At 38.4% G+C, this 21,481-nt stretch overlaps 1 protein-coding gene across 9 annotated transcripts in view; it reads left to right on the top strand.

Moving 5' to 3' along the window:
* The first annotated feature begins 281 nt into the window (after window positions 1-281).
* The window catches only part of AOPEP (aminopeptidase O (putative)), a 185,219-nt gene continuing 164,019 nt past the window's right edge, over window positions 282-21,481 (top strand). For 4 of the 9 annotated variants that reach the window (XM_039567087.1, XM_039567086.1, XM_039567088.1 and 1 more), the window contains exons 1-3: window positions 282-442; window positions 9,875-10,828; window positions 15,365-15,531. In XM_039567087.1, the coding sequence (XP_039423021.1) occupies window positions 10,023-10,828; window positions 15,365-15,531 (973 nt within the window). In that variant the 5' untranslated portion in view covers window positions 282-442; window positions 9,875-10,022. Of the gene's footprint in view, window positions 443-4,326; window positions 4,348-9,874; window positions 10,829-15,364; window positions 15,532-21,481 lie in introns of those variants that run through there. The other 5 variants (XM_039567085.1, XM_039567081.1, XM_039567084.1 and 2 more) reach the window with 3 other exon arrangements.

The following is a 21,481-nucleotide window of genomic DNA, read 5'->3' as shown; positions in this document are numbered from 1 at the left end:
ATATCATTGGCCCTCCTGGCCACAGGGGCACTGCTGGCTGATGGGCAACTTGTCATCCACCAAATCAACCTCTAGCTGGCGCGGCGAGGCCAGCTCTGCTGACAGCAGGCGTGTTACGCTTGGATACCCGCACCGCGCCCGGCAGGAACTCGCTCCGGGGGCTGCGGACGGCACGAGCCCGACGGAGGCGGCGGCGGGCGGGGCGCGGCGGGGGTGGGGCCGGGCGGATGAGCTCATCGGCGGGGCGCCGCGGCGGGGAAAGGCGGCCGGCGGGCGGGCGAAGGCGGCGCGGCGCCGGGCGGGGGCGGCGGCGGCGGCGGCAACAACCGCAGAAGGAGCAGCAGCTTGGGCGCCTGGCGGGTACCGGCAAGGGACGGCGTGTCCCCCTGTGTCCCCGCACACGCCCGGGAGCCGGCACGCCGGCGGGGCAGTGGCCGCCGCTGTAAGTGTTCCTTCCTTGTCCGTCGCACCCCCCATCCCCGTGCTTCCGGCCGGGCCCCGCCGCGCTCGGGCCAGACGGGCTGGCATCCCTGTCCCGCAGCGCTTCCCGCCGCTCCGCCGAGCCTCGTGCGAGGGAGGCGCTGCTGGAAGTGACAAAACTTTCCGTCCCTGCCTTTCCTTGTAAACTAAATGGCTGCAGCCGGAGCGTAGGGAGCAGTGGAGGGGGCAGAATGCAAAGCAGTAGGGTTGTGCAGGCGGCAATCTCTGCTGGCCTTTTTCACACAGCTTGGGTCAATGGCCCTCTTGTGGGCTTCTGGTGTCCTGAAACAACTTTAAACATGGTTGTGTTCGACCCTCCCAAAGCTCATTAATGAGCTCTTCCACTCTTTGGCCTCTTCAGCACTGGAAACATGTAGGTGAAGCTCTTATCTTAATAAAAGGTGTTGTGTAATTCATCTGAGGATTTCAGTTTAGTTAGTTTAGGTCTTTTACTCAGGGTAATGCTTAGGTTTGCAGAGGTCAAGTTAAATGACTGAGGTGGACTGACAATGTCAACATTGGAAAGAGAAGACTCTTTTTCTGATTCCAGTCTTAAAGATTTAGTTCTTTGACGTTGTAGGTGGTATTCATTAACGACAGCTGCATTAAGTTGAAAAGTGATTCTGTTTCAGCACACGTTTTATTTCGGTGCTTGCTATGTATGAATATTATCTGACATGCATGCTCCCTGTCCTGAAAGTCAGTCACACACAACCTTTCCTCGTGTATTTTGAGTGGAAATAAAATCCAAGGTGGTTCTGTGCCTCTTTAATGCTGTTCAGCATCTCTGTAGAATCACGCTCTTTGGAGGGACCGCTGAAGATCATCTAGTCCCATGCCCCAGTTCAAGCAGGGTTAGGTATAACAAATTACCCAGGCTCATGTCCACCTTGAAATCATTATGTAAAATAAAAACCAGAAAATTCTATCCTTACACAAATGTTGGTCGTGGGGCTTGTTTTGTTTTTGTGGGATTGTTGTTTTGTTTAATTTTCATAAACATGGTAAATTTGTGGGCAGAAACTTGTAAAAGATGTATTTGGCCTCTCTTTAATTATTTTAGGTATTTGGTCATTTGGCAATACAAATAATTGCCAATGGAGTAAAGATAGGTTAAGGGGAGTATCAGGACACTCTTTCTAGCTCCTTTACTAATTTTAAATTATGCTTCTTTTTCAGTCTTGGGTGTTTTTCTTTGGGAATTAATATTTTGGGGGCAGAAAGGGACTTTTTTTTTTTTTTTTTGGTATTTTCCTTCTTATTTAAGCTGAAAGATGGAGTTTTCTCTCTTGGTTTATAATTTCAGCTCATAGAAATAAATTTCCCTTGCTGCTAACTTGCTGCTGTAGTTGGTAAAGAAGGTCTTCCATTATGCTCATTATTTCTATAGTTTTCAGACTTAAAGGGAGGCTTCTGGAATGGTACCAATTGTTTTATCAAGGGATATCAGTGATTGAATCAATTTTCACATCAAAGCCTCATTACAAAATGTGCTGTTCCTCTTGTGACGCAGAGTGAGCCCTCTTCTGTGGATTGTTTTATGGTAGTTTAACATTAGTAAATGTTTCTGTTAGTTTGTTTAAGCTTTACTTTCATCTATAGAACCCATTCTTGCCATAAAAAGGCTTAAGATGTCTTACATATTTGTGTTATGTGTGTGGGGGAAAAAAGTCTGTAATTTCCAAAAATAATGTATATATATTACTTGATATTTAAAGAGTAAAATTACTGTTGATGCTGGTGTTGAAAACTAAGTTCTTAGGAAGATCTTAGTGTCTTATATTGTGTCAAGAATGTATAAACCTGTATTTGGAAGAAGCTGCCTTGAAAGCAGTTTAAAGGGAATTAGTTATAAATCTCTTACAATTATTAAAAGGAATGTTTATACAAACACACTTCTTTTCATTTTTAAATTTCTTTAAATGCTAAGTAGAGAGCAGTATAGCTTTAATTCTAACACCTGCTTGTTGAAAGCGATTGAATTAGCTTTTTTCCTTAGATGAAGGAAATCATACTTAGCTGAAGGTGAAGAGAGTCCAAACATGGCTTTATTTCCCTGGTAAAGAGCTGGTGTTTAAATCTGTCTGGATATTGGCCAGTGGCATGTAGGAAAAGTCTGTGTCACTGAAATTCTTCTACGCCTTTTGAAGAATACAGTGCGTATGTAACACAAACAAGTTGGTCTCTGTACTTCAGAGATCCTTGTCTGTGGGTGAGGATATTAGCTTACATTACCAGCTCGGGTGCGTATGCCAGGCTGTGTGCTCGAGTGACTGTGCATGGAAATAGCTATCTCTGTTGACTGTTGATCAAAGCAGATGTTTCTGGCAGAATCAGCTGCTGGGAGAAATATCTTCAAGCAGACTTAGCATAAATTGGTAGGGTTCGTCTGACCGTCCTTAGTTTGCTAGAAAACTCAATTTGCATACATTTCTACTGAGTTATTCTAATGGACTGTTATTTCAGGGTGTGAGTTTGTGTGCTGTGTGAAAAACAGAAAAGCTGAGATAGAAATGGGCACCATCTTAGGGATTAATGTCTGCGACTTGTATCAGCATTTGTGTGTGAGTTTGTGCAACTCTGATTTTGCGCGATAAAAAATAGTGATACAGTTTGTAAGGCATTAACTGGTTAATGTATTCAAATATTTGCAACAACTCTAAGTTGGAGTTTTTCAGGGCTTGGCAGATGTGAAGTACAGAGCTGTAACTGCTTGGATTGGTTGGAGACCAGTTCTTTTGATCTTCTCTTGTACACCCCTCTCTTTCATTCATTTTTGTTTTCTAAGATTTTGGAAATGCATGAAAAGAAACAGCTGTAGTTGTGCTCTGAAACAAGAGGTACTTTGTGTATGCTTCATGTTTGGCATATGTCTTCATGACAAGATGTGGGACTATCTTAGGCAACTGCATTTTGCACCTGCCTTTCACAGTCGTGTAAGCCATGACAGTGTCACATGTAAGACCATCCTTCACTGGCTGATGTAGCAGGAGTGCAGTGAAATTAAGTGTGTGCTTGGAAAGGGAGTAGATGATTCAGTGCATTCTTGATACTGCATTTCTAGCTTCTGACACTGTATTATGAAGTAATCTCTAATGACCACATATCTTCTGTTTTTCAAGGTTGGTTTGTTTGGGTTTAAGTTTGTAAGCCTTTAACTTGCTTCCACCTAGTAGTGCCTCTGATGGACATTTCAGCAAGTTCAGAGGGTTTTCCAATTTTCTCATCTGGATTATTGCTGTTAGAGTGGAGTTAGACTGGAGTAATTAGCTATTAGCATTCAAAATAACAGCTTCTTGGAATAATGAGCTATCAATATCTGGTATCATAATTGATAACTCTCGTTTTTAATGTGCTGTTTACAAGTTTAACTAGACTCCTTTGTATAGCAATTCTTCTCCTCCTCTTCCTAGTTCATGATTTAAAATGGGTGTTCTGGGTAGTTTGGCTGTCCGTGGGGTTTTTTTCATCAACTTTCACTGGACAGAATTATATTTCCAAGTTCTTCCCTATCTCTTTATTTCCTTTTTCCTCTTAACTGTAAAACCCAAGACTATGAGTTACAGTGTATTGCCTATCGAAAAGAAACTTTTTTTTTAAATAGATATTTCTAGGAAGCTTAATCTTGTCTACTTTGCAACTGTATTTTATGTTGCCTGGAAACTTTTTTTCTCGTATTTGCTTTCAGAGACCTGTGATTCTAACTCGGGCTGATTCTTTTTGTGTTGGGGAAGATGAAACAGGAAAGCCTTATAAATATGATTGCCTGACAAAAGATTTTGGGAATATGAAAACTACAGGCGACATCGAAATGAAAGCCACTTTTGAAATACCAAGTCTTAGTTACTGAACAACTGGAAAACAATGGTATGGCCGACTGAAGGTAATCCCCTCTTGATTGAACAATACCCTCTGCTTGCAGGCAGGTCCAAGGGTCAGAGCGGACCCTACTAGCTCAGCAGAAGGGGTCCAAAGAGTAGTTTTTAGAAGTTAAGATGTAATACTCTATGGTAATATAAGAACTCTTATAGGCTGTATGTAAATGCTATAGGATTTGTATCTTGTATTAGATTGGTTAGTGACAATTAGAATATTCAGTACAGAAGATGATTTATTGTATTGTAACCAGGACTTCAGACACTCTTACTCACACTCTTACTCTTACTCTTACTACACTCTCTACTTCTTCTTCACTCTCATTCCTCTCTTGCTCTCTCTCTCTCTTTACTTACTCGCTTACTCTCTTGCTCTCCTGGGCCTGCTCCGAGCTGAGTCTGGCAGCTCTAAGCAGTGCCCCTATACCCACGCCCTTTGCAATAAACCGCATGTTCCAAGATCTGACTATAGAGATCTCTCGTCACCGTCTGTCTTCGTCTACGCCCGGTCCAGACTGAACCCCAGAGCACCTGCATTTTTGTATTGAGTGGAAAAACAATGTTATACAAATATAATTCCCCGAAGGATAATTTCTCTCCTGTTTCCCATTCTTTGTGTCTTTTATGCAACTCTGTTATGTGCTGGTGATCAGGACTGACTCTGTTAATGTTGGCCACCATCTGCTGTTATTGTTTTTTCTTTTGCGAACATCTGTCTTCTAAAATATTAAAACATAAAACTAAATAGTCAGCTTGCCCTGTAATTTTATTACTTATAAAGTACATTTGATAAGAAAGATGGATTGAATGTAAGGTCTATTTTTAAAATATACTAGTAATTTTTTACATCTCTGTGTGTGGAAGGAGTATGACATGAACTACTGTTTGTGAAATGATTGCCAGGACTCTGTAGTAGCTTTGCAATTTCTAGTACTTTTTTTTTCATGCCTAGAATTCAGCTAGTGAACCTCCTTTTCTAAAGGTGAAATGCATTACTTGCCCAGAAATTAAATACTCATATTATGGGTATAATACAGCAAAAAATACTACAGAAGACAATGTTGAATAAGAGAAGTATCTCAAAAAAAGATGCAAAAATAATGTTTCTTTTCTGTGATGCCAGTACCTTGATATATGTGTAAGATGATGAAGAACTTATCATACCAAATCCAAAGAGTATTTCTCAGAACAGTGTATTTATGAAGCAGTAGTAAAAGATGTACTGTTTGCATACACAAAGCTTGAAGATGTGCAGAGAACTTCCAAGGTGTACAGCAAGGATATTGCTTCAGAAGGTGAGGTAGCATGTCTCTTGTATTATATCAACAGCATGACTAGAGTTTGTTCTCTTAACCTGTTAAGGAAAAATGAGAAGAAATCCAGAATGAATGACAAACTCTAGACTGAATTAGTTCTATGATTGTACATAAGTTTGGGAGTTAAGTTTTTTACGCTCCTTGTCAATCTGTACTCAATTTGTCACAAAAAATGTAGGAAAGAGTCCTTTGTAGGAAAGAATACTTCCTTTGTTTACCTAGGCTTGACTGGTAAATTTGCATACCACTGCAGGTCCTATTGATTCTGCTTAGGATTTTGATGGGCTGTACTATAGTACCTGCAGTAGTAATCATGTTGGAGAGATAATAATATTATGATTTGTTTACATTTTTGGGAAGACTTGGTTGAAGAAAAGACACCATAAAGTTTTATTTATTCAAATGCAGTTGGAATCAAATGGTAAATTAAGTAATATTTACAGCCTGTTCAGTTAAACTCCCCAAATTATCACATATTTATGAAAAGACATCACAGTCTAAACAAAGAAGAGCATGGAGTTTACATATTTGATAGTTGCACAGCTACCTTTTTTCTCCTCACCGATCTCTAGTACCTGTCATTACAACTTTTTCCTTCTGTGAGTACACACATACATTTTCTGCATATCATCTCAGTGGTTTAGTCACATTGGACCAATGAGGGACAGGCTATGTGTAGATGCTGAATTTCGAACAAAGGATCAGAATGTTTTTTTACAACATTGTTGAACTAGCATTACTGATTGAAAGCAAATGTACAGATACCTAGACTTTAAATAAATGTAACAATATATATACATATAAATAATTTTGTCCTGTTCAGTTATGTGTTTTGAGAATGGTCCTTTTAAGATTTTCTTTTAAAAAGTCATTTTATATACACCTTTTAACTCTGATACTACTTTCTGTTGTAATTTTTATTCTCCTCTTTTGCCTAAGTGCATCCTTCCTTTATCATTTTTTGCTTGCATTTTTTTTTCCACTTGGCTTTGTTTCAGGTTTGCTTTAATGTGATTCCTGTGTTGTTTCATTGCTACAGAGGTTGTGTGTGTGGTCATTCAGTGCCCTGATCTTTGACTTTTTTTCTTGATAATAAAAAGGCTGTCTATTTAAGTGTCCACTATCTATTTCAGCATCCAAATAAATGGTTAATTCTTGTCTTTTCTTCTTGAATAAAATGGATAATTTCCCGAGGTGGCTAAAATCCAATATTTGATAAGCCAACCAGAGCCTGAAGTTGGGGTAGATACCCGTCTTGTCTGGGACACAAGCATTTATCTATGTATTTGAATGTCCTAAAATTAGCAGTGCTGTTCAAGACAATCCATCTGTTAATTTCATGTCAAGTTAATTTTTATGTAACATGACTTTGAGCCCAAATGAAACACTAAATTATATTTCTATCTCTTAATTAGGTGACTATCACCATGTATGTATTATTATTTCTACTCAATTGTTCTAAATTCTGGATAACCTTATTACTGGCGTTTTGTTTTTTTTTTTATTTTTCTCCCCTGTAAATGCTGTGTGTTTTCAAGAAGTACATCCTTTTACCATTAAGTTTCTTGCTTATTAAGCAGGTTAAATAAAGCAGGATTAAAATGCACAACTGTTTTGCAGCTCTATTAATATTTGCTTTAAAAAAGAAATCTGGAAAATACATTGTGTTAGCACTGATTATACTTATAAAAATTTTGGGTTGATGTGAGTCTGAAGTTGTAAAAAGAATAGTTTAAAGGCAGTGTATGTTGTTCATATTTTATAATGACTTGTAATTTTAGAGTGAATTTTATTGCGTATGTGCTCAGCTGATTTACTGCACAGAGGGGTAACATTACCTGCACACAAGAGGGCACACTAAGTCCTCTGGAATATCATTGCAGAAACCCTTTTCAATTAGGGTAGATTAATATCTGTAGAGAAAATAATGAAAGCACACTTTGACTGTAGTGCTGTTTTTAATGTTAACAAGTGTTTTGTATGAATATTTTATGTATGTGCCAGAAAACTTAACTAATCTTATGTTTAAGTCCTTTTGGTTTATTTTGGTAAATATTGTGAAATTCTGTGGCTGAAGATTATTATTGTTATTTAAAGTGGCTTAAAGAAAAGATCTTCTATAGTGGTCTTCTATTGCAAATGCGGAGAACACTGTTCCCTGGGAGTATATTTTGGTATTCTTATACTTAAAATGGTATATTCCTGTTCTTACTCTTTATTTCCTCCTTCCCTTTTCATTTAGTGTTTCAGTTCAGTAACAAGAAAAAGCAGCTCTATTGAATACAAAAAACAATAAATTTCTGCGGTTTTAGAAAATTTGCTCAATGTAATGCCTTGGAATGCACGGAGCATAGTTGTATTGGCAAGACAGCTGAAGTTTTTTTACTTGTCTTTTCTCCATGGCCCTCTAGGGAGAGGCTGCCTACATTTTCTGTACACACCCAGTCAGGTACTGGGGTATAGCAGGTAACCTTCCCTAATTGCCTCATCCCAAGGCTGGCCTCTCCTCCCTATGCTTGAGTGCATAATATAGTACTCACATTTTGTAGATGATGTCAGTATTATATTATACATATTTACAAATTAAACATGTGTTTGTGCAAAACAGAATCTGAATGTTAGTTCAGTGTTGGGTTTTTCCCCACCAAGTCACTTTATTTCTTTTCTCTATCACCAATAATTACCTGACCTGCTAGCAGTCATGAGATTTTGGTATTCAGAAAAAAAATCCAGATAACATCAAGTTCAGTCCACAGTGTAACACACAGACATCACAGATACATTGCTCATGTTGCCTGAATTTACTGAGCTATTTCAGTGAAAGAGAACCTTCTGATGTGAGCTTGTTCCCTGGTATGGTTGCAGAAATACTGTAAGATTGTTAAAAATTGAAAGGAGGATTTTTCTCAGTTTGTCTTCGAAGAGAGCCCTGTAAGAGTTGTTTTTGACTACTAGAAAGCCATTGAGGTAGGGAGATACTTGCTATGTTTTTGTGCTTTTGTGAAACTAATTTAGGGATCTGTATAGACAATTTCTTGCCAAGTGTTTCACTTAGAGGTAGTAGCTTGATAGCATGGCCTGGATTCCTATAAAACATATAACAAGTCTTGGGGGAGTCTGGGTGCTTGTCTGTGCTGACTTTGAGGTCTACACAAAAATTGGCTTTGGATGGTGAAGTCTATGATGAGGTGTAAAACTGTGAAATAATGTCTCAATGGAGTATCTGTTCTCTTAAGGCACTTAGAAGCAGGCCCGGCTGCTGCTGATGAGTGTCACTGAAATGCCCGGGAGAGAACTGTCTGTATTCCATCCTCTTGATTTCTATTCCTTGTCTAGAAAGCGGATGAAAAGGACTTAAGTGGGCTAAAAGTGCATGATTTTAGCTCAGTGGTCATAGCAAAACAGAGAATGAATGTCAGTTTAGCTTCTGTGATAAACTTCTGCTTATTGTTGCAACAAATATTGGTGCATTTTAATATTTTTGTGCCTTTCTAGGTATTTACATATTTTCCAGTGAAAAGACACTTTGTTTTCTATAAGGCGCTATTCTGAGTGTTGTGAATTCCCAGCTACAAAAATGTAATTACATACCTTAAGTATTTAATTATAGATTTAAAAAATCTTCATGAGCAATCTCAAAGGAATACTTGGAATGCACTCCTTGTAAATTGGCTTATTTTCTTGTAATTTACTAGAAGTGCTGATATGAGAGTTGTTGTAATGTGGAAAGTATATTAATCTGTGGACATGCATTTTATATAGGAATTTATTGCTCTAAAAATTTAAGACATATGAGGCGATTCATACTTACTCTTGTTATTTAAAATTCCAGTAGAAATATATCACTATCTTTTGATACATTTGAAAAAATGCAACTTTAAAAAAAAAAACGGTGCAGGATTTTTGTGAGTGAAGAGAGTCAAGAGTCAATACAAGTTGACTGTGGTAAGGGTTGTTTCTATTGATTTGTAAAACCTGTCTAGAAATACTTTCATTTGCGTTCTTAACTGAAAAATACAGCCAGTGGTTCTTGACAGCAAATCCTGAAGCCATTCTAGCCTGACGCCATTCTGTGGAGATACAATGACCCTTTAGCTGCACTGTTTGTAATAAAGGCAACTGGACTTTAAATGGGTTTTAGAATTAGTGCATTTCAGAAATGGTTGTGAGATGATTTCCTTTCTTTTTTTTTCTTTTTTTTAGAACGCAAGAGGTGGAGAAACTACAATTTTAATATCCTAATCTTATTCAAAATTGCTTTTGGCATTGGGAGGCTGAATATTCTCCTTCTGGAGTCATCATATATGAGAATTGTCTAAAGCATTGTAAAGCTGTTGCCCAATAGACGAACATGGAGACACAGCTAGACCCCATGAAGGATGACTTGCCCTTACTGGCAAATACTAGCTACATGCTTGTAAAGCACTATGTACTGGACTTGGATGTGGATTTTAAAGGTAAAGTTATTGAAGGCAGCATAGTTTTGTTCTTGGAGACTGGGAGCCAACACAGGAAAACCAGCAGTGCTGGGAAAGAATGCTGCCAGTCACAGTTTGATGAAACCTGTGAAATGAGGGCATCTGAACCCTGCCACATTCCTATGATAAATGTGCCTACCTGTTCATCTAAAACGGAATATAACGATTTTGCTATCAGTGGTAAAGAAGAAGAAGCTACTGCTGATGAAAGTAGTAACCATAGCAACAATGAACAGGCTTCTGGGATTTCTAGTTCAAAGGACCCCTGTGACATAGAGAATCATGGAAACAAGGATTTTCTGCTGGTATTGGATTGCTGTGATTTAGCTGTGCTAAAGGTTGAAGAGGTAGATGTTGCTGCTGTGTCAGGCATTGAAAAACTTATAAGGCCTGCCAAGCTAACTGGTGTTTCACAGGAGCTGGAAAATCTCAGGAACCAGATTGTACATGAACTTGTGACTTTACCTGCGGATCGCTGGAAGGAACAGTTACACTATTCTACTCTCTGTAGCCAGGCACCTGGCTGTGGGGAGCTTGTGTTTAGTACTGGCACCTGGAGCCTGGAGATAAGGAAATCAGGAATTCAGACTCCAGCAGACTTTCCTCATGCAATAAGAATATGGTACAAAACCAAACCAGAGGGAAGATCTGTTGCATGGACTACAGACCAGAGTGGCAGGTATGTAACTATTTGCTGAAAACTTTGTATGCAATAAATTTAAAAAGGTGCAAGAATGGAGAATCATGTAATTGCTGAGCAACTGTGAAGACGATGAGTACACTCTTCCACAGTTTTCGTTTAATTCTTGGTTTGAATCCTTTTGCTGTCCGGTAGAAGAGCAGACAAAGTCTCTGCTTGTGAAGCCCCAATGGACTTGAAGATCTCAGGCCTGTCTTAGTGTTTGTGTGTGCTCCTTCTGATTGGGAGTAAATAACTTGTGTGTATTTCAAAAAGTGTGTGCAGGGAATAGGGAATTATCATTTAGGGTAAGAAAAGGTATGAATGACAGGTTATTTTCACTGTATTACTTTGTGTTCTTTTTCCTTCCTGGCCTACACAGCATGAAGTTCAATATACATAACATTTAATGGAATTACTTCACAACTAGTCCTTTATCAATATTGTAATCAGCTTAGAAATGCAGTCTTTTCCGTTTAGTCTCTAATAATCAACTTTCAAAATCTCCTTCATCTATAATGTTAAGTACATTGATGATAGCAAATGGACTACAGACTGAAAGAAGAACTGGCATTGTATCTAGTGTTAGTGAAAAGTAATAGGTATTTACAGAAGCCTTCAATATAAGCATTTTATAGAAGGGAAACTACAGTTCACTCTTGATTCCTACAACTGTAATTGTTTTATTACAATGTTCAAAGGTGGATTTTAATGGCTATTATTTCTTTATGATGTCTAAAAAACAGGAACAAAGTTGGAAGATAAGGAACAAATTTGACCTAATTGAATACTTGCTGTTCATTCCCAAACAAGAGATACATGGTTACCTTTTATTTCAGTTATGCTAATATAAATTAAGTCTTCTCACTAGCATCTGTGTTGGTGAGGAAAATGAGGCCTTTTAATTGTATTTGTGGTGGTTGGGGAATTCTGCTACTAATCTATAAGTACCGTCAAGTCCAGAAATGTCTAAGTCATGTTCATTATTTCTTTCCCCTCCTTTTCCCTGAGGAGTTATTTTTGGTATGAGTTTAGGAAATATAACTCCTTATAGTACCCTTAGATCTGAAAATTCTGAATTTTGACTGCACGTGAAGGTAGGGCAGTTGCCTGTGATCACGTGTCTATGTCCACCTGCCCTACTAACAATGTTAGCAACACTCAGCTGGTATAGGACTCCTCGTCTGTGTGTTTTGAGCATTTGGATGTTTTCAAGCATCTAAATCGCAAACAGTTTTGACTCCTTATGATCCTTTCATTGCAAAGCATTGTTCTTACTTTAGTGACATTTCATGGCAGTTGTACACAAATGGATGGAATTTTATGGATCAATAATGGAGCAGAAAAAGCAGGCTTGACATGGATCCAGCAGTTTGATGGTAAAAAATAGTATAAACTGATTTATTTTCAGGTTTGCATAGGGTATTCCAAAAACTAATGCCTGTCAGAAAATGAGTTTTCATACCACAGTCATTAGAATCTTTCTTGGTATCTTTTTAAAATCAAATTCTATGTGTGATGAGCCCATAAACATAATGGTAAATCTCATCGTGTTGCCATAGGAGGATTCTTCAAATTGTTCAAAATTATGCACATGATGCTTTTTTAGACAGATGTCAAATCCTTTGCCAAAGGAGTCTATACTGTGGTTCCAACCCTGGAGAAAAGTAAATAACGAAGTACTGCTTCTCAAAGTACACTTCCTATATGTTTCTTCTAATTTAACACTAGTACAATGTTTTGAAATTTAGCTTATGCACAATTTTATCAAGGCTTGCATTTTATTTGTTTTAAAGAATGATATATAATACACCAAAAAAAACAGCTGAAACAAAGCTGTGTAGGATGAGTTTAGGCAAGTTCAGATATGTGTATGCAAATGTTATCAGAGCAGGGTACACTTCTGGTTTTAGTACAGGAACGGAATACATGGAATTTCAGCATTTCCCTGTCTGAGCTTTTGGGGCCAAACAAAAAGTCAACCACAGAGCTAACTTGTGCTAGTGGAAAGAGGGAAGGAGGGGAAGTATAAAGGAATGACCAGGAAGCCTACCAAAACACACTTGATGAAAGGGACACTCTTAACCTCTCTAAAGTTGAATGCTAGTTCCTTCCATCTCTGGTATGATGACACAGGTGTGTAATATGTACATCTGGGTAATAAGGCATATTAGGCAGCCAATCTAACTGAAAATAAATAGAGGGGGAAAGAGAAGAGAGTAAGATTTGTTTGGAAAATACTACTGAGGTTAGTTTGGAAGGTAGAGTTATTTACTACAAATTAGAAAATGTGTCATGAAAATAGATGTTTGTTTTTCAGTGGCATGAGTAAGCATCGTTCTGGGCTCTTGGAAACTGGAAATTCAGGAAGGAAATAAAGAATTTGGTTTTCTTCGTAGGCAAGGTTTGGTAGAATAAGATAGTCCAGAACCCTGGTACATCACAGACTAAATCCTAAGAGGCTACCCTCAACTGTGAGGAATTCTCTACAATTATTTTGTATAATTTTGTTCCCAGTGTTGAACAGTTATATTTGAGCAATTAATGAAGCAGTTTGGAGTTTGTTGGATTACTCATGTGATATGAGGTGATTTCTAAAAACTAACAAATGGCATGAATAGAATGGAGAAGTAAAAAAAAATTTTAAGAAATAGGCAGACCCTGAGTACAAAATAAATGGATTTGATATTCCTGGAAATGTGGAAGGCAACAAACAAATATTTGTAAAAATTTTAAATTATCTCCTCTGAATTAGTTGTCCTGACTAAAAGGAACACAATGGGAAATATGGGTATTATTGACAATGGGAAATATGGGTGGTTTTTTTCAACAGTCAGTAATACCCATATTTCTCACTGTGAGCAAGAATACCTGCTCTGATGGAATCTGATGACAATCACTGGCACCTTGCAGATATGTAAATTTTTAAGGCAGAATAAAAAAGTTGGTGTGATTTAGATGCCAGAAAACCCTGCTGCTTTGACAAAACCAAACAGTACCACAACTAGTACTTGATTTCTCCAGTAGTCTGGGTGGCTGTTCACTGGGAATACTGGCCCATGTTTCTCAAGGCCTTCTTAAATTGCACCTTTCATCCCTGTTTTGCTGGAAGATCAGCTGGCCTGCTATTAGTTAAGCCACAGTAACTTGATTGTGCCAAGGACAGCTCTGGATCTAATAGCACAGATAGCAATGACAAGACAAGAGGGCAGAAATATCTTCAGAATATATTTCATCTGTGACTGTCAGTATTTCCAAGTTCTTTTTCTCTGTATAGTTTGAAGTTGGCTTTAGAGAAGGAATAGCTTGAAAGGAAAAGCAGGTTGGAGGAGAGTAAATAAGATGCTAATATCTTAGCCATTGCAAAATCAGTTTTGCCCTAACAACTTGTCTCCTACTTTCTAAAGTGTTTTGATTTTTAAACTTAAGTGGTGAAAGATACTGATCAGAATATTTTTAGCCTCAAGTGTTCACAAAATAATCTGTTTTGCTCCCATAATATTTAACTTTAAATATCATAGGTTTTAAAAAATTCAGTGTAGTGAAGTGATGCTTTCAAGATTTTCTTTCTTTTACTGGAGAAACCTATTGACTGTGGGTTTTTTATATAATTTATAATTGAAAAAATAGCTTTTTTTCCCTTAAGATAAGTGGTGTTGTTATGCAAGTAATAGGAATTAAGATAAAACTAAAAAATGCAAAAAAATAAGTAAACCAGGAATCATTAAGTCCATCCACCAGCAAGACAGAAGGAGTTAGTGAAAGGCCTTGCTACCTTCCCAGCTGTAGCTAAGTGGGTAGTAAGAAATTGACTGGCATGAAATACTGCAGCTGAAATTGGAAAAGGTTACTAGACAGAGAGGTTCTGCCAGGGAGCAGGTTAGAGAAACCGCAAAAAGAGCAATACTACAAGGAAGATTGCTATGTGAGAAGCAAGGAGGCTGAAGTTGATAGGAAAGAAATTCATTCTTTGTATTATATTTCCTGTGATTGAGATTCCCAAAGACAGGTGAGCTAGGGTGCAGTACCTGTAAGATTAAATGTAAAAATATCAGGATTTATTGAGGCTTGGACTAAGGAAGACTCAGAACCAGATCTAGTGCTGAATTTGCATGAGCTTCCAGGTTGCTAATCCAGGAGATTGGATTAATGATAGTGAAAGCACTACTGGATGATAGCAGGGAGGTATCACAGGTATTGGTGAAGCCCTGCAGTGGCATCATCACAAGATACTCAGAAGCCTTCCTTGACTTTTTGGGTCCAACTGGAAGCTATTGCTTGAGGCTGGAAGACTCATGCAAAAGCAGGAGAGGGAAAAGACTGGGGTAGTGTTTTCTAGTTTGTAATTAATCTTGCTTTTTTGTCTTAAATTAGTTAGATTGTACTTTGATTGGTTCATGTCATACAGGTTTGAAACCTACAGAGCTGAAGTTAAAGAAAGAAACCACCTCAGTACAACAGCATCTTTTCGATATAGAACTTAATTCAGTCTGTTTTATTGTAATTCCAACTTCAATCTCTTTTCCTTCCATCTAGGCCGTGTGTTTATACGATGGGATCACCAATAAACAACAGAGCCCTCTTTCCATGCCAAGAACCACCCATTGCCTTGTCAACATGGCAAGCCTCAGTCCGAACAGCTGCAGGCTTTGTTGTGTTAATGAGTGGTGAAAACTCTGCAGAACCAGTCCAGCTTCGAGAAGGTGAAATATGTTTTTCATGGCAAATTAATTTCAATGTTTTATAATTAGAAATAAAGCTTAGTAAATACGTGATTTGTGAAAGAATGAAGTTCCTAACCTTAAAAGCACTTCTGTGGCTCTCTGTAATCTCCTGGTCATTCTGTGGAAAAGTTACCTGCTCAAGGCCTCAGGATAACTTTGTAAGTAGTCAAAGTATCTACATTTCTTCATTTCAGAGTGTTGCTTACTTTTTTCCCCTCTGTGTTTCCAAACCTAGATTTCACTTTTTGTAAATTGGCTTTATTTTGATCACAGTGTAGTTGAGTGCTTTGTAGATGAAGTGCCTTATCAGGCTCTCAACAGTTTCAGGCCTTGGTAGATAATTATCTTTCAGTTTTAGTTCTCCAGTCCAAGTGTAGTTCAGCATGTGATTAGAAGCAGCCATTGTGTCATAGCTGTTTCCTGGAATACATGGAATAGCTGAAGAGTATCAGGTCAGTGCCCTGAAATTCTGTTCTCTGTGGGGTTTTTTTGCATTGATAAAACATACTTTTTTCAACAGTAAGCAAACAAGCATTTCTTCTGTGTTGGTTATACTTTTATCTAAACTTCTTTCTGCACAGAGAAGTTTCTAAGGCAGTTCTACATATAATAAAGTATGTCTTGCTCAATTAGTTTTAATATAATCTGTCAAACTGGGTCAGTATTTTCTAGCGTAAGTAGTTCTGATGAGAAGTAGCATATAAAAAAAATCCTCTGCTCCCCTTTAAATAGGCAGGTTTATTCTTGAGGGGAAAAGGAAAGAATTGAAAGTCTCCTTGATTTGAGAACCATCAGTTAATCCATTCGCATGGAATTGTCTGGTTATATTTGGCGATATGTGAGGCCTCTTTCAAGGCTTGTCTCTGCTGATGAAATAGGGAAAAGTGCCATGAGGAGCTGCTCAGCTCACGTGGAGAATAATACTTTCCTGTCTCAGCATCAAGAAAGCAAGGACACTCTTGACTTAAGACTAGGATAACAGCTTTTCCATCAGCATTTAACTAGTTTAGTGAGAGGCCTCATAATCTTGCTTACGTACAGGTGGAAATGACAAACCAGCAAGCTGTTTGGAATTGTAAAAATGTACAAAACTAATACAGAGGCAGAAAGGGAAAGGAGTAATATTCTGAGGAATGTTTTAAAACCCAAGTAAACCCAAGATTTAAGTGCTAATCTGAAGCCTTGAATAAATTCTTAATGAATTTAGGAGTACAAATTCATTAGTTTAATTAATAGGACTTTTAAGAGTTAAAAAGTTCGAAATCGTCTGTTGTGGGGTATGCCCAGCCCCTGCCCTGGAAGGAGGCCTGCTGAGATAAAGAGATTGCATAACTTCCCAGCAAGATCCCCTTGGAAAAGGCAGCACTTCGCGGTGAGGGTGAGAGAAAACAAGAACCATGATCCTCTGGGAGACCGTATGTAGATTCCTTGTAACCCATTGGCTTCTACCCTTTCACACCCACCCTTGTATCCCTGTAAGATCTACCCTTCTCCCCCTTTGAGTTTGGAGAGCTCGTCCCTAGCCTCCCCTTTGTGGTGTGTGGACTAATAAAACTGCCTCATGTGGAACTGCTAAATGAGCCTCTTGTCTCTCTCCTCCCGGTCTAGCCTGGGGTTTGCCTTGCAGAACAAGAGCTGAAGTCTTGCTGAAATCACTAGAGAGCTGACAGCCTGCTGAGACAGGCACCTTTCTGCAGAAGCATCCCGGCGGCTGAGGGAGCACCGTAGACCTCCGGAAGACTGTCTCTTGCAGGACACTCTCTCTGGGTTGGTCACGGCTTCCTGGGTCTGAGCCCTAGAACCCAACCCAGCCCCAATAGTCTGTTGTTCTAAATAACCTGTCCACCTAGATCTTGTAGTTTGGCAATTATGGAAGATACATGAAAGGTATCCAACTTAAAATTTTGTCTTTACACACCAAAAAGCCTTTCAGGGTAGCTTCAATTTAAATAAGTTTGCCAAGTTGTTTACACGTGGTATGCTGTTGCTGTGCTACATATTTATAAAATCATACGTAACTAGCAGAATAATAAAATGTATTTTTTAAAGTGCAATTTATTGGAAAGAATTAGCATTTTGGTAAGCAGTTGTGAATAAATTTATTCTGAATAATTTTTTCTTTCAAAAGTCATACTTGAAACCAGTGTGCAGGCAGACAATCAGAGAACAGCAAGCACAGTTGATTGCTTCATGCTTTTAGAGATCTGCATTCTGCTTCACAGACACACATCTCTACGTGTACGGATGCAGTAATCCAGTGCATAGCTGGGCTAGATGTACTCTCATGTGCACTTTCCACATTTACCACTTGTATTTGCAGGTTTTGGTGAGAGTCTTCCTCCCATATATGCCATTTTTGCATTTTGCCTCCTACAAAACTTGTGGTTGATACTGTCATATGAAATAGAGTGAAGCCACATTTGTTTGAAAATACTGATAGAATACTTACACAAATTGAAATTGTAACTACTTGAGTATGACCAAAAATCATACCTTGCATTGTTTATGGAGTACTTAGAGAAGTTGATCAGAAAAATGCAATTAATAATGCTCTTTGGGAGAAAGCTTGACAGGGAGCACTAAGTGTGTGTAATGTGAGCCATTTAAACATTAGATTTATTTTTCTATACTTGTCACTTTTACTTTCCTTCAGCACATTACTCTAACACATAGAAGCTGCAAATACATTTAATCACAAACACCTTTCCACTTGTTCAATTCATATTCAAGAAGTAGGTATTTAGCCATTGTGTGAAATAGACTGGCATGCTTTTTGTGTTGTTACTCTACTGCTATGATATCCTTGATCTTGTTTTAGCATCTGCACTTAAAGTGAGGAGTATACTTGTACTGAGAGAAAATATGGTGCTAGAGAAGCCGCTGCTACTGCTATGTAGTCAGCAGCAGCAATAGTTGCTTTTGCTTGTGCTCCTCACTTTTCACAAGGCAAAACAAGAGAGTGCAGTACTTGTGTTGATTGATTTCCAGTGTGTATCAGGGACTACAGCAGCAGAGTTGAGAGCCCATAATTCCTCTGAAACAGTGTTGAACTAATTCTCTGGCATAAATGTGAGGGAACTCTGTGGGAAGTTCTGGTTTTCAGATGAGATCAAAAAATCCCTACAAGTTACAAAAAGTTTCAGAAAGCTGGAGGCTCCTTAATCCTGGTGCTCCAGCCAAAGAGTAGTTTTTACATAACTACTTATTTAGCTGCACGTTTTTATATTAGCACTAGCTCTTACCTTGTATATCAGTTGCTGTATGGAGCTATCTCACCTTTTCCCTAGAGGTAGTGGAACTTTGTGGATTTTACTAAATGGTAAACATCAGCTGTATTTTGTGGGTTTTGTGTTAGTGCAAACTATTTTACAAAAAATGCACTGGTAAGTAAAAAAGTTCATAATGTTCTTGCACCTGGAATTAATAGATATAAGGCATTTTTTTTTCAGTTATAATGAATTCTTCAGAACTCAAACAATTTTAATGATTTCAAACATAGCTGAATGCATTAAAAATTCTAGGAAGTAATTGCATCATTCATCATTATTATTTCAAGCAGGAGAAATAAACGACCTTTAAATTGTTCTTTTACACAATTCTAAATAGATTAAAATTTCCTGCTCTTGTTAAACATTTGCATGGAAGGTTTTTCACTTTTAATTCATAGAATAGGTGATTGTTGCTGTATGATTTATGCAGTTATGATACAATAGATTTGTTTTGCAGAACTGAAAAAAAATTTATATTATTTTCAGAAAAATGGGAACAGAAAAAAAACAAAATATTTTGAAATTATTATAATTGCCAAAAACAATTATGTGTAGGAATCGAGTATTTTTAAAATTACAGTACAAGTAGAAGGACCAGGGTGATCAACCTCTGTTTTTCCTGTGGACTAACCCCAGCCCAAGCTCTTGTTTTTCCCAGTGTGTTCTTGCTTAGTCTGAAGATGTTTTTATGGGACAACACGCTGTATTTGGTAAGGAAAGCCACCTCCCCGTTTCAGCTGCGCTGTCTGTTACCCTAGAGATGGAGCTGTCTCCAAGGTTGACACTGAAAAGCACAGCGCAGCCAGAGGACGGGGAGAGCAGCGAGAAGGAATTGAGTGACGCTTGTGATCCCCATCTATGTGCTGGGATAGATCATAGGATACAGATGAAGGAAAGCAAAACAAATTCCACTGACATGAAGACAGTATAAGGAAGGAAGTGAAGTTATGGGATAGGTCACGATGGGAGACAACCTTACCAGTAGTGAGAGGACAAGACACAAGGTCAGTGAGTTAGTTAAGCTGTCTTTGAAACAGTGCTTCATGGTTGTCTCTACAGAGAACTTTTGCCAGCCAAAAGACCATTTCAGTCACTGATCAGCAAATGCAGTATTTTCCAACCTGAAGGATTCCATGGCTCTATAAAGAGAACTCACTTGTCATGCCCATGCATGTGATTTCAGTCAACAACTGTAGGATGAATATATAGGTATGCTACATAGTTGAGTGTGAATGCAGAGGGCATCCAAAAGCACTGCAGGAAATGGATTGAGCCCTGGGTAGGTATGCAGAGACATTATAAAACTTGGCTCTTGCTCTGGGAGGATCCATAATTCACATGATTTCTAAAATCCTTGCAAAATCAAAGGGGCTTTGGTACCTTCACTCTTTGGCATGGGGTCAGCTCTAAGTAGCATATGTTCATTGCCAATATGTGTAAATTTCTGAATGCAGTACATGCTGTTCTCCCTGGATTGCTAATCTGATTGCCATTCCTTTTTGACATTCTGTTCAATCTGTGCAAAAGACTCTCTATGGTCTTGCTTGCTCTAACCTGTCTTACTAAACTTGTTTCTCACTGTAAGCATCTCTGATCTCTGTTTGCCTAGCACAGGCCAGCACCCTTTCCTCTTAGACAATCTCCTCACAGTTGTGAGAACCTTCTCCTTTATACCTCATGCCATTTGGAGCAGTTTTCTGTGACTGCTTTTTGACTTCCATGCTTTTTTTTGGAACATAGTTGAAAACACGTGACAGTTTTTCTGTTACAATTCCTCAAATTTTTGCTTTTCCCTGATGTTATTTAATTCTTAAGATTTTACAATTAACATAGATGCATGGAGCATTTTGTAATGCTTTATAGCATTTAGATGCAACACTAAGTGCAGAACCTCTGAGCCTTGTCCTGTATGCATGTAAGTTGATGGCAGAGCTGCTACTAACTGGATGTGTGCAGGCTTGTGCCTCTAGCACAGTGTCTATCAATGAAACTGTACACCAGGAACTTGATGTTTTGAAATACTGTATCGTTGCTGTCCTGGATGACCTTTTTCTCTCAAGGTGGCATTTGCTTGCCTTGGCTTATTTGTAGCTTTGTTAAGTTAGTAATAATAATAAAAAAACAAAAGGTGGGGTGAAATTTGGCAAACAGTTACCCTCCTTACTCTTAATGTGTTTGGAACAAGTAAGTTCATTCTGCTTACGTACTGACAGGAGGTTAGGAAAATTACAAGGGTAATATATGTTCACCTGACAATACAGACAAAAGGCTTTTGATGGTGGATGTTGCCTGAAGTGGAATGGGGTGAAGGAGTATAAGTGGTTTCTAGTGCATATGAGAGGCAAAGGCTTTATCTGCCTCTCAGAAGACTTCACAAATGCCTTTGTTTTGTCATACTAAATAGAAGGTGGAGAAGTTGTTGAGGCTAAGCAAAAGATTTTCTTCTTTGTCCTTCCTTTGGACAGCCTGACCTTCTTTGGTCATTAAGGTAGGAAATCAAGTGATGCTTTGCAGCAGTTGTCTATTTCCTTTCCTCTATGCCTTGTGGTCTCCACTTAGTTGTGGTTTTTTCCTTTTTTTTTTCTTTTGGTAGTGTTCCATAGCTGTAGTCAGAATACTTTTGCAAAAGAGCAAGTATTAAGGTTCTCTCAAAATAACTG

The sequence above is a fragment of the Corvus cornix genome, chromosome Z, assembly GCF_000738735.6.
Source record: "Corvus cornix cornix isolate S_Up_H32 chromosome Z, ASM73873v5, whole genome shotgun sequence".
Lineage (NCBI taxonomy): Eukaryota > Metazoa > Chordata > Aves > Passeriformes > Corvidae > Corvus > Corvus cornix.
Note: the sequence above shows the minus strand (reverse complement) of the source record. Positions and strands in the feature narration are given on the sequence as shown.